Source organism: Cibotium barometz, chromosome 37, assembly GCF_041138505.1.
Source record: "Cibotium barometz isolate CiBa-2024 chromosome 37, ASM4113850v1, whole genome shotgun sequence".
Taxonomy (NCBI): Eukaryota; Viridiplantae; Streptophyta; class Polypodiopsida; order Cyatheales; family Cibotiaceae; genus Cibotium; species Cibotium barometz.
In genome coordinates this window covers 31,907,807-31,919,721 of record NC_141082.1, presented here as the reverse complement: position 1 = coordinate 31,919,721, position 11,915 = coordinate 31,907,807, and the positions used below count along the sequence as shown (strand labels likewise).

Sequence of the window (11,915 nt, the reverse complement as noted above, 5' to 3'; positions counted from 1 at the left end):
CACAAGGCATGTGCCACACCGTGTGTGTGTGTGGTGAGTAGTATGGTGTTTGTAGCTGGGTGAAATTCCCATGCACGACTAGAAATGGAATAAGACCTCATGGAAAAAAAGAATAAAAACCAGAACAAACGGTGTTGAGTTAGAAGCTACTCCAGTGATTCACTCATATCACATTGCATATGTTCACCTAAGATTTACTCTACTTTGACCATCTAATAATCTAAGGATTTACTACACATGTTTCAGACACAATTTAACCATAATCGAATGATTTCCAAACCTGCTGGTGATTATAAAATACAGAACCCACAAACTCGATTACGACAAGAGTTTGACAGTGATTAGTGTAGAAAGGGAGTTCAGAAACTCCAGTATAGCCAAACCATGTCCAAGAGCCTGTGGTAATGGCATGGACCATGGCTAAACCTCATCAAAAAGATCTGATCCAACATGGAAAGAACAAGATGTCCTGAGGTCTAGAGGTACAAGAGCATGTATAATGTACACTGGTCTATAGCAACTGCCACATTTGGGAATGAGTACAGAAAAGTAGAGGAGAAAACAAAGGAGAGTGCATTTACAGGGGAGGAATCAGACTTGACTCTGGTATGGATCAGGTTAGTAGGTACCCTCAAACCCATGCTTTTGCAAACAAAGTACTGCACAAGAGGCAGATAGTTCTACCCCACTCACACAAGCACCTCAGATGGAAAGATCCAAACAACCCAAACAGACCCTCTAAAACCTCAAGCACTCTCATTTACTCTTCCACCAACAAAAGACAAGCACCAGAGCATATCCTCAAGGCACATAGAACAGTCCACAATGCACCCATGCAAACCCTCTCATCAAATAAGACCCTTTTCGTAAAAGCACCAAGGACTTATTGCTTGTGTATATGGCAGACCTGACTAGGCTATGGGGTAAAGATCTGCATACAATACAGCATTTGAAGAGCTTGTAAGAAGTTTGGACACTTAAGCATAGGCAGCAGAACCCACAGGGGAGCTGGAATCTGAACCTCCTGCAGAGAAAAGTGACACAGTATCATCCTTGAGCATGGCAACGAAGTTGGGAGGAGCCGATGGCCTCAATGCACCATTGCCTCTGGTGCTTCTACTGAAAGGGTTGTTATGCCTGTGGCCGTTGCTGCGTGGTGTAGTGTCGGGTGTTCTTGGCCGCATCATCGATGATGACCGGCGTGGTGTGCTCGGGGTGCTCGGGGTGCTGGGTCGGCCCCCTCGTTTGGCAGCCTGATTAGAGGATACTTTGGTGGGGCTGGGCCTGCTACCATACAAGGCTTCCTGCTCTATTAACAACTGCTCCTGTAAACGTTTTTGATCCTGAGTCCCAACAAAATAAAATCATTTGAAATTCATTAGCTGGCTTGTCAAGTGGTTTTGCAAACAGAAACAGAGCTAAAAACAGAACAAGAACTTTACCCTCATCCGTTGCTTTTCGCCCTCCCGTTCATGTCGGCTGAAGGTGTAATCATCCAGCATAGAGAGAAGCCTCAACTGCATCCACCACTTTCCCCAATAAGAATCTACTACAGAAGAAACCCCATGACACGCGTGTGCAGGCATGTGAGTTCATGTGTTTTGTGAGTCATGGAAATATGCATGCTCACAAGAAGCACATCCACATTGCACATACACATGTTGAAAAGATCACTGTTCCTTACAAAACAAGCTTACAGCACACACCCACACATTGCCTTACCCCATCAAAGAGGAAGCACAAGCCCTTTTCCTCCTCCCATGCCCGTGTCTTTGAGATCAGCCCGTCCACCAGAGCTGCATGTCCAGGAAGCACATCATTTCAAACCACTTCAGATTATACATAGCAACTCTTGTCTCAGCTGCAAAAGCTCAAGGATTCATGGTATCCCCTTACCAGGTAGCTTGGTGACAGTAATGCGAGCTCTTTCAGCACGCTTGAGATTGAGATGGGCACCCTTGGTGGCAGTGTATCTATTGTCATCCTAAAAAGCACAAGAATTTTCTTGTTGAGTTTCAGAAAATTATGTGAATAAGCTTGAGCAGTAACAGCCACCACTATCAAAATGCTAATGTCGGCTCAGAAGCATACTGTGTTATAGTCTTCAAGCCACCTCTCTTCCTCACAAGCCGCAAGCCATTTGTCTACTCTGTCCAAGATTTCTTTCCTACTGTGAGCTTCTTCTTGGGCGAGTACAATCTGCTCCTCGAGGTTGGTCAGGAGTTCAGATGCATCAACCATTCCTGCACAGGATGCATTTGCAAAGATTACAACTCTGATTTGAAGTGAGAAGCTGATAGTGATGAGCATAGCAGTAAAGTCATGTGAACACCATGGCTCGGGCAACATACCAGAATCTATCAAGGCATTTGTCTTGTCCGGCGCTGTGCTTGGGTCTGGCTCCATATGTGCCTGCCTACACACATGCTCTAGAACCAGTCTCTTCTTCAGAACAAGCTCCTTCATCTTGCTTGCTTTCAGCTGCTCCAACTTCTGCACTTCTCCTTTCACCTGCCAAAGCAGATTCAGATGAGTTATCAACATAATGCTCTGAGACAGAAGCAAGAAATCCAATTCTACAACCATGTGTGAGCCCTAACTCGATATTCGACCAGGCGTAACAAGGCTCCATACTCAATGTGGCTGGGCATGATTCAGTCTACCCCCAGGGTGCAGTTTCTTCATTTATTAAGAAAAAAGGGCTAGCTTACCAACTCATGCTTGGCAATCAATAAAAGGTCATACACATATGAGAGTACCCTGCTCACTGAAGGAGAAAGATGCTCAGCTTACTTGTTCAATAACCTCCAAACTAAGCCCACCAGGAGTTGAAACTTCAGCACCACGGCAGTTGATGTGATGGAACATTTTTTGTTCTCGGAGGGGTGTATCCATGAGCTTCCACAGCTCTGTCAATGATGCTAGTAAGGCTTGCAGCTGCACAACAACCATTAAGGTCAGCCCAACATGTGCAGTCCTTCACCCATTGAACCCATCTAACTGGCTTGGGGTACACTTACCGTGTGTGTGCGTTGATTTTTTTCATTCATTACAGATTGTACAGTATTTGAAAGCCTCTCCAGAGTTTCATTGCTGATGCTCTTTGGTTGCTGACTGGCGCCCGACTCATTCAAGCTCGGATGCACGTCATTGATGGTCTTGGCAAAATCCATCCCAAGAACGGAACAAAGCTCATGAAGAGCATTCACACAATCCAAAACCTTGTGGAGTCGGTCACTCTGATCAAACAGAACACCCACATTTAGTGCCCCATACATGTGCATCACACTTAAGCTACCCCTGTTTTGAAGGCTTTAGAGTTAATGGAAGCCTCACCTTTTCCTTCTGGAGAGATTGGAGCTGTGCGTGGTGCTCATCTAGTCTTCGAACAGATAAGTCATCCCCCTTGCCCGAGAAAAGCTCGGAGTCACTAAGTTGAGAGGAAGACCCTGAAATTTCGCTGCATATCTTCTGAATCTGCGACTTTACCTCTGCAAACTGCTTGATGCGTTGCTCCTTCTTGAGGCGCAACTCTTCGAGTTGAGGTGTGATGGCAGAAAGCTGACCTTTGAGAGTGGTAGGTTTCTTTTCAGTCTGCAATCAAGAAGGTAAGAGCCAGTAGTCAGTAGCCAGACTTCTACCTGGAAACTCTCCTCTCTCCAAAACCTTGAAAACCCACCTGCACACTCACACACATACCAATCTCCATGATGCCAGGGGAAACTCAAATTGCTGCCTTGGCAACCTGGTTTTCCTAACAATTTGGCAATTGCTAGTCTATATGCCCACCTATGGTCACGCCTATCAGTACGTTGTCTGCTACTGGGCATACTTGCTGTGAAAGCATCTGACAGCAGGCAGGAGTTGGGCTGTTCATGGATGGGCGCCCAATCAAGCCCTACACAGCCCTCCTCATCCACATTTTGCCAAATGCTGTGTCCAAATAGGTGCTTAAGTCATAGAAAATAGGTGTATAAGACACAGATGTTTCTACCATCACCAGACAAGTAAGATTTTACCTTGGTTGGAAGCACGGGTCGCTCCCCTAGAGCTGCAAAGAGAGAGGCAAGCTCCCCTTCTTTCTCTGCAACACACTGGTGCAGGCGCGCCCGGCCTTCGCTGGCTTGCTCCACTTTTCGCCTGTACACCAACAGACACTCCTGCTCCAGCTCTGACAATGTCTTGTCCATCTCTACTTCACTCTCCCCTATTTCCTCCCATATTTGCTACAGAAACAAAAATACACCACTTACCTGTGAATTCTCTCTCTCTCTCTCTCTCTCTCTCTCTCTCTCTCTCTCTCTCTCTCTCTCACACACACACACACACACACAGCCCCACCCAAACACAAACACATGCGATTTCACAAAATATCTTTGCATTGCAAAATTTTGCAAAATAAACACACAGTTTTTCACCCCAAATACATGAAATAAGAAAACAAAAAAGAATTTACCAAAAATCCCAAAAGCACAAAACCTCCTTTTTTTTTGGAGAGGGGGGGGGGGAACAACAACAAAATACAAAGCTTTTAAGGAAAAAAAAAACACACAGGCATGAAGCAGAAAAATTTCCACAACACACCATTTTCAACTGCGAAATATCACACATTCTCTTGCACAACTCTGGGAGAAAACACACACACCAAATCTCCACTCCTAAATTTGCTAGAACAACCCGAAAAAAATATCTTCTTTTAACAGCCCCAAGGAATTCGAGACATTCACGATATACGCAACAACAAGGGCAAATACCTGTAATTCTCTCAGTAAAGAGCCGAAAGTGGTTTCCACACGCTGGAAGAGCGTCTTGGACATGGTGGGAAGAGGGCTTCGTGAAGGGCTGTAGAACACTGTTTGATTCTGCTCAGAACTCTGAAGATTAGGGCTAATTGTTTTGAGATTAGTGCAAATTGTAGCCCAAAGTAGAATTGTATGGGAATGCAGAAACCCCTCGTTAAAATTCACAAAAGAGACGGACTAGCAGGCGACAGCGGCTGTTTCCTGAAGAACAATTTGGGTTTATACTTCGTCATTTCTTTCGGGAAATGAACCGCCCAAAAAAAAAAAACAGTGTAATGGCGAGAACCACTTCAAAGAACCCACTTCAAGTTTAAGCTGGATAATGCTGTTTTCTGTGCGCAGAGGAGAGGATTAATCCTTAACAGAAGAAATAAACCCACTTCAGAAGCTAATTAGGGTTTCTTCCTGCACCAGATTCGAGCTAAGCGTTATGTAATTTTCTCCCACTAGAGAAGGGATTTAGAGTAAATCATGAAAAGGGCTCACAAACCCACACAGGAGGGTTTCTGCAGTAGCCCATATGCAGTGCAAGAGAGTGCAGAGGAAAGGGGTTTACAACAGAGGACCCATTTCGAGCCTTTCCCTTCTTACAGGGGACCAGTTGGGTGAGAGCTCAAGCGTGAGCGCTCTCTCTCTCACACACACACACATGCACACGCGCACACAGAAAAATCACTGTGTTTCTTTACTTCTACAACAGTGGCAACTCTCGCTCGCTATGGGTAAAGTTCACTTTGTTCCCTTGGTTCAACAGCAGCAGTGTTTTCTTCTTTTCTCAAGCATGCCTCAGTTCATGTGAGCCTGCCTGACCCTCTCAGGCTCTCTCTCTCTCTGTGTGTGTGTGTCTGCGTGTGCGCGTGTCTCCATCTTTCTCTGGCATTGCAAAGCAAAAATCGTCCTCTGTGAACAAGACACACAAGGTCTTCTCTCTCCACCACGGCCAGCTTCCAATGCTTGAAAACCCCTCCCTCTCTCTCTCTCTCTCTCTCTCTCTGTCTGTACAGTCTCTCTCCCTACTCCCCTATCTCTCTCTAGCGATGAACATGGCATAAATGCATTTCATCTTTCCTCAACCCATTTTCCAATAATGCTTGGAAAAACCCATTTACCACAGTCTTGACACTCTCTGTCTCTCTCTCTAGACCATCTCTCTCTAAGACTTGGAAACCCCTCTCTCTCTCTCTCTCTAGACGCTCTCTCCTATAGCTATCTCTCTCTAGGGTCTACTTTGACTGAAGGTCTCCCTGTTCCCAAAGAATGAACTGTCCTGCCAAACCTTATCTCTCCAGAGTCTCTCTCTCTCTCTCTCTCTCTCTCTCTCTCTCCCTCTCTCTCTAAAAAAATAAAATTGACAGTATTTTTAAACCCAAAATCTACCAATTTCCCAGCCTCCCATTGGCGGAAAAACACCCCAAAATTATTTTTAAAAACATGTGTTTAGTGTCTCTCTCAAACTGTTCAACTGTCTGCAACATGCTTCACATCCAATCCAAAGCAATAGCTTCGTTTAGTTATTAACTAGATAATTAAATTTTACAATCTTCCAACTTCCTGGTTCAAACTCCAGTCACTGCCATATTGTGCTCTGCATTTTTCTGACAGTGCCAACCAAAAAATAAATAAACTCTGAATTTGTTTTTATTCAAATACCTTGGGGAAAAAAGGAACTCAATGCACAGTTTTTTTAAATGTTTTTCAAATATCCGTGCTCATTTATCTATGCCCAAATTCCAATTGTGCTTGCCATCATTAGGTAATTATCAATTATTTATCTGCAAATCCATCATGCCTATTGAAGTGGGAAAATCGCCCCCAAATCTAAATTTAATTGAGAAAATCGTTTTAAATTAGGGATGAAGAGACATTTCTTTTGGGTTTTAGATATTTAATTATTTTATATGGAATTCCACATTGCAGTAAGTGCAATAATCAAGCCAAATTTCTAAATTTAATGAAAATGGTATTATCAAAATATGGATGGAAACAATGTATGGTAAGTTTTAGAGAATCTATGTGCCATTCCATCATGATTAAATTCTAATAAAACGCTGAAAAATTATCTTTTAAATGCTCAATTAATGGTGGGTGGGAAAAATTATCTCCACAAGTGGCACAGCTACCTTAGGCATGGAGGCGTTTTGACTTTAAAGGCAAGCGACAGCAACCTAGCAGCGGCTTTTATTCCCCTTTTGGAAAAAAAAAATCATTTTATTTTTTAAGAGTGTACAATTGGCCTAAAATAATCTGGAAAATTAAATAAAATTGCCATGGCTATCCTTTTCTTCATGACCATAAAGCCCCTCTTTTTTTCCCCTTTCCCCCCCCTTTTTTTAATCTTTTTTTTTTCGTAGAAATTATAAGAGATCATCTTTTATGTTTAGGTGATCAGTCATTCATTCATTCACAGGTGAGTCAGATTCTTCTTCTTTTTTTTTTTGTTTTTTTTATTAAAAAAATCTTGCTTTGCTTAAAATTCACCCATCAAATGATCAATGTTGTGCCAAGGAGACAACCCAACCCCTCACCCTCATTGCAACTACAAGTGAAAAGGACCCCCCTACAAAGGACCTCCAACCTACCCTCCAGCCCCCAAATCATAAATAATAATAAATTGAAAAAGGCAAAATTCTTTACCAATTGCCTCATGTGACCTTAAAAGCCCAGAGAAAATTCAAAACACAAAATCAAATCATTTTTATTTCATGTCACAATTATTTGTAACATTAACATCGATTACCTTATAGATATACCCTCGAACAAGAAGTAAAAAGTGTGAATTTCCTATTAATAAAAGTCCTATATACCCTCAAACAACAAGTAAAAAGTGTGAATTTTCTATTGATATAAGTCCTCTCAGAAAACACCTTAAAATGTAATGTTTGTTTTGATATGTCTGGCAAAGTTTGAAATACTACTTCAAATAAAATACCCTATTGTTTCTATAAGGTGTAATGTCATTATTGAGTTGGATTGTCTTGCCATTGGAGTGCCAAGGGAGTTATTCTTTCCAGGTCAAAAAGCTTTTTGTTCTCCTTAATGTGGTTCCTTGGCTCAATACATTCTTTTCTCAATTCACTATTCACACGCATTTCGCATTCAAAAAGGTGATAAGGAATTATGTTGTTTCCTATGAAGAATTAAAGATGCCAAGCCCCATGATTCTACTTGGTTTGTGAGCAACTATAACTTCTAAATTTTTTATAGGAGCTTCCTAGCAAGAGCTGCCCAAGGTCCAAGGATAAGGCCCAATGACCTCCCATCTCTTTTGCTCATGAGAGAAAGATACAAAGTGTCTCTTCTACCTACTTGTATCTACCATCTACTATCTAGTATGAATCAAAATTTAGTACTTTGAGAGGGCCCCTCTTTGTCTACCTACCCATCACTATTGCACATGACACTCCAAAAAGACCATCCTACATGGTAACTTAAAGTGGAGGGTGTTTGTGTGTGCATGATTGCCTTCAAATATTTCCTTTGACTTGCTCATTAGGTCTCCACTAGGTCCACCTTTCTACTAGTCTCTCTTGAGTCTCATGGTCACATGCAAGGGCATTTACACATACATATATAAGAGAATGAGCACAAAAACTTTCGGATGGACAAGCAATATTGCATGTCCAAGTCCATAAAAAAGGGCGAAGGAGCGGTAGCCAAAAAGTGTACCCATAGCATGTATGAAATCTAGCAAAGCGTCTTCATAGAGGTTGCGAAGAGGATTTTAGAGATGGAAAATTATACCCCCATCTCCTCCTTGTGTGAGCTTATATTAGCATGTCACATGGAGCGCCCCTTGTCCCCCTTCCTCTTTTAAATGTGTTGATCTTACATGGTTAATGGCTATGAAAACCCATAAAACTTGCATATATACTGGTTATGGCTATGAAAACCCATAAAACTTGCATATATACTGGTTATGGAAAACCACCCTTGTGCTAGTTTTTGTAAATTGTATGGTGTCACGCTTCTAGACTAAATGATGCATTATATGAGGAGGTTGTGCTATGAAAACTACCATTGTACTAGTTTCTTTAAGTTGTATAGGGTCACACTTGGCATCATTCTAAGAGGTTGTGAAGAGGTGACCTCCTTGTTGTAGGGCCTCTGATGCTACCATTGGACATAACACCTTTTTGTTCCATTTGAAGTTATGCATCTAAATTCTTGGGTGATGGATTTAATCATGAAGGGTGGAGTGGTTTTATTGGTGGGATCAATTAGGAACTTTAAGGCTCAAAAATGTCATATAAGGGGATTTCATATATGATGCCTACCACCACCATCACCACTACCACTTTTTATTTGCAAGGGTCTTCATTAAGATGGGTAATTGAAATGAGTAATAGATAACCAAGAATGGATTGTGAAGATCTATGTCTCTTCTTCTTTTTATTTGCAAGGGTCTTCATTAAGATGGGTAATTGAAATGAGTAATAGATAACCAAGAATGGACTGTGAAGATCTATGTCTCTTCTTCTTTAGTCATAATGTGTTAAGACCCTTGCAATCTCATTTGGTAATGAAAGCCGCCTGTAAGGGCAATGACACACCTCAAGGAAACTTGTTATGATGGGTGACCCCCTAGTTAACACATTTCATAATTGAAGATTTGCCTTCCATTTCATAAGATAAGGGAAGTACGCACCTTGTTATGATGGGTGACCCTAGTTAGCACATTCATAATTAAGATTTGAAAAGGGAAGCATGGACCTTGTTATGATGGGTGACCTAGGTAGCACATTCATAATTGAAGATTTGATAAGGAAAGCACACACCTTCTTTTACTTACCAAAATGGCAAATTAACAAGCTATTCTTATAGTCTAACACTATTTATCAAGGGCTTAATAGGTTGATCTGAGACTTCTATCAATTAAAATGATAAGTAGAGACATCCTTTTCTTGAGCATCAACTCCATCTAACTTAGCACATTAAATAAAATGATAAGTAGAGACATCCTTTTCTTAAGCATTAACTCAATCTAACTTTGCCTACTATCCATGGACATTAGGGAAAGGCCTTCCCATGCCATGGCATTAAACCTAGAATAGTGGGTGAAAAATGTGGAAAAGGGCACACCATATACTTGAAGCATTTGGCAAATACTTTCAATGATTGCAATTTCAACCCCTTAAGGATGATTTTTGTGTCAAACTCAATGCACCTTTTGGAAGAGCTAAGGGGAATTCATAGTAGGTATACTAGGTTATCTTGAGACCTCCTTTGTGCCTTGGTGCATTACCTAGGGGCCATATAACTATTTGTCCATTTTTCTTATATAGCATCTCCTAACTAAGGCAAGTCATGACATAACTTAGTTGAAAATATTATGAGGTAATGTCGAGACAAGATCAAAGACATGAGACGTTTTCATTGAGACATTTACAAGAAACTAAACACATGATCATTACAACTATGTTAAATAATAATGTTATGCATCATTATTTTGTTTTTTAGCTTCTTTCCTCGGTCCCCTTGTGAGATAGAACTAAAAAAGCATCTCACACTAAGAAGAACGAGTTACTAATGAAAAGCATCTCACACTAAGAAGAACGAGTTACTAATGAAAAGCATAGGCAAATTATGTGAAAGTGCAATTACTTATGAAAAGCAAAAGCAAGTTATGTGAAAGTGCAATATTTGTTGCATAGGAACTAAGAAGAACGAGTTAATAATGAAAAGCATAGGCAAATTATGTGAAAGTGCAATTACTTATGAAAAGCAAAAGCAAGTTATGTGAAAGTGCAATATTTGTTGCATAGGAACTAAAGGGGTGATGTGGAACTACCCCTCTTAGATATTTGTTTAAGCTCTCAACATAGGCTAACTACTAGCCTTGATGAAAATAATTACTTTATTTACCATAAGTTTTTCCCTCTTTGCTTTTTTCCTTTAAGGTGCACTAACCATCACACAAAGAGGCTACATTATCGCACAAAGCATTATGTATTGCACTAACCATCACAAAAAGAGGCTACATTATTTCACAAAGCACTATGTATTTCTCATATTTTATGGTCAAGGAAACTTTTGTACAATGAATCATCAATATAAGCTTTAGTGTCAATGGAACTACTCCGGATGAGGCATTAGGGTGATGAGGTAGGATATCGTACCCTTATACCACATGTTAGGGTGATGAGGTAGGATATCACACCCTTATTCTCATGTTACATGAAAGATGAAGATCTCTTTTTTGCATACAAGTTCAAAGTTGGGTGTTTGAGAGTGCATATATATAGGAATTTTGTATATTTCCATAATGATCACAACCATATTGGATGGCTAATATCTGTACATTGAAGAATTGAGAGAAAAGGAATGGCAAAATATTTAAGCTTTCCCTAATACATATTACTAAGATAATATAGTATTAGTAGAGGACTAACTAATTAGTTAGAGGGTTGTATCTTCATTTATTTAAAGCATGCATTATCAAGGCTGCAAATAAATGTGAGCCCCTTCTAAAGAAATAGATGAAGTCACCCAATAGGTTGCTATTGGTGATCCTAACTTACTTATTATGAATGTATTTACAGGCCATGTTTTGGCAAGGATGTTATAGCCTATAATCTACACAACTATTGAATTTTTTAGCCCTTCTATGTTATAGAACAAATAGAGGAAGTCATCAATAGGTTGTTATTGACGATCCTAACTCACGTATTATAAATATATTTATTGGCCATGTTTTGGCAAGGAGGTAAAGCCTATAATCTTCAAAACCATTGAATTATTGAAAGTCTATACATCTCTCCTACGTTTCAAAATTCATCATTTTTTACAAAAGAGTTATGGATATGAGCATATTTCTTAAACTGCATAACTTACTTTTTGTGGGGGCACTCCTTTTGTGTGAGGCATACTAAAAAGTATGTCCATTGTGCTTCACTTATGAGGTTCCATGATTTTCTTTATTTTGTGGCATTGGAGGGGGGATTGTTGAAGAAGTAACAAAAATTGAAAAAGAAAAATCAAAGAATCATGGATATGTGCATATTTCTCAAACTTCATTACTCTGTTTTTGAAGGGCACTCCTTTTGTGTGTTGTGAGGCATACCAACGATTATGTGGTGCAAAATTGAAGTTCTTTTAATAAACGTATGTTTAGTG

The 11,915-nt window shown here is 40.4% G+C and overlaps 1 protein-coding gene across 1 annotated transcript; it reads right to left on the bottom strand.

The window, feature by feature from the left end:
* Nucleotides 1-252: 252 nt before the first annotated feature.
* LOC147617180 (65-kDa microtubule-associated protein 1-like) lies at nt 253-6,591 on the bottom strand. Its single transcript, XM_086776787.1, has 11 exons — nt 4,755-6,591; nt 4,020-4,226; nt 3,337-3,594; nt 3,021-3,239; nt 2,794-2,937; nt 2,352-2,511; nt 2,092-2,243; nt 1,897-1,984; nt 1,723-1,796; nt 1,443-1,517; nt 253-1,343 (listed from the first exon to the last, which is right to left on the bottom strand). Exons 1-11 carry the CDS (start codon nt 4,815-4,817, stop codon nt 978-980), a joined length of 1,806 nt encoding a protein of 601 aa, XP_086632913.1. The 5' UTR covers nt 4,818-6,591; the 3' UTR covers nt 253-977.
* Nucleotides 6,592-11,915: the final 5,324 nt, after the last annotated feature.

Excerpts from the sequence above, each read along its gene's own strand:
- LOC147617180 (XM_086776787.1), bottom strand. The coding sequence starts at position 4,817 with ATGTCCAAGACGCTCTTCCAGCGTGTGGAAACCACTTTCGGCTCTTTA. Across the intron at positions 4,227-4,754 it reads CTTTACTGAGAGAATTACAG|CAAATATGGGAGGAAATAGG; the intron begins GTATTTGCCCTT and ends TTGTTTCTGTAG. Across the intron at positions 2,244-2,351 it reads AAATGCCTTGATAGATTCTG|GAATGGTTGATGCATCTGAA; the intron begins GTATGTTGCCCG and ends CATCCTGTGCAG.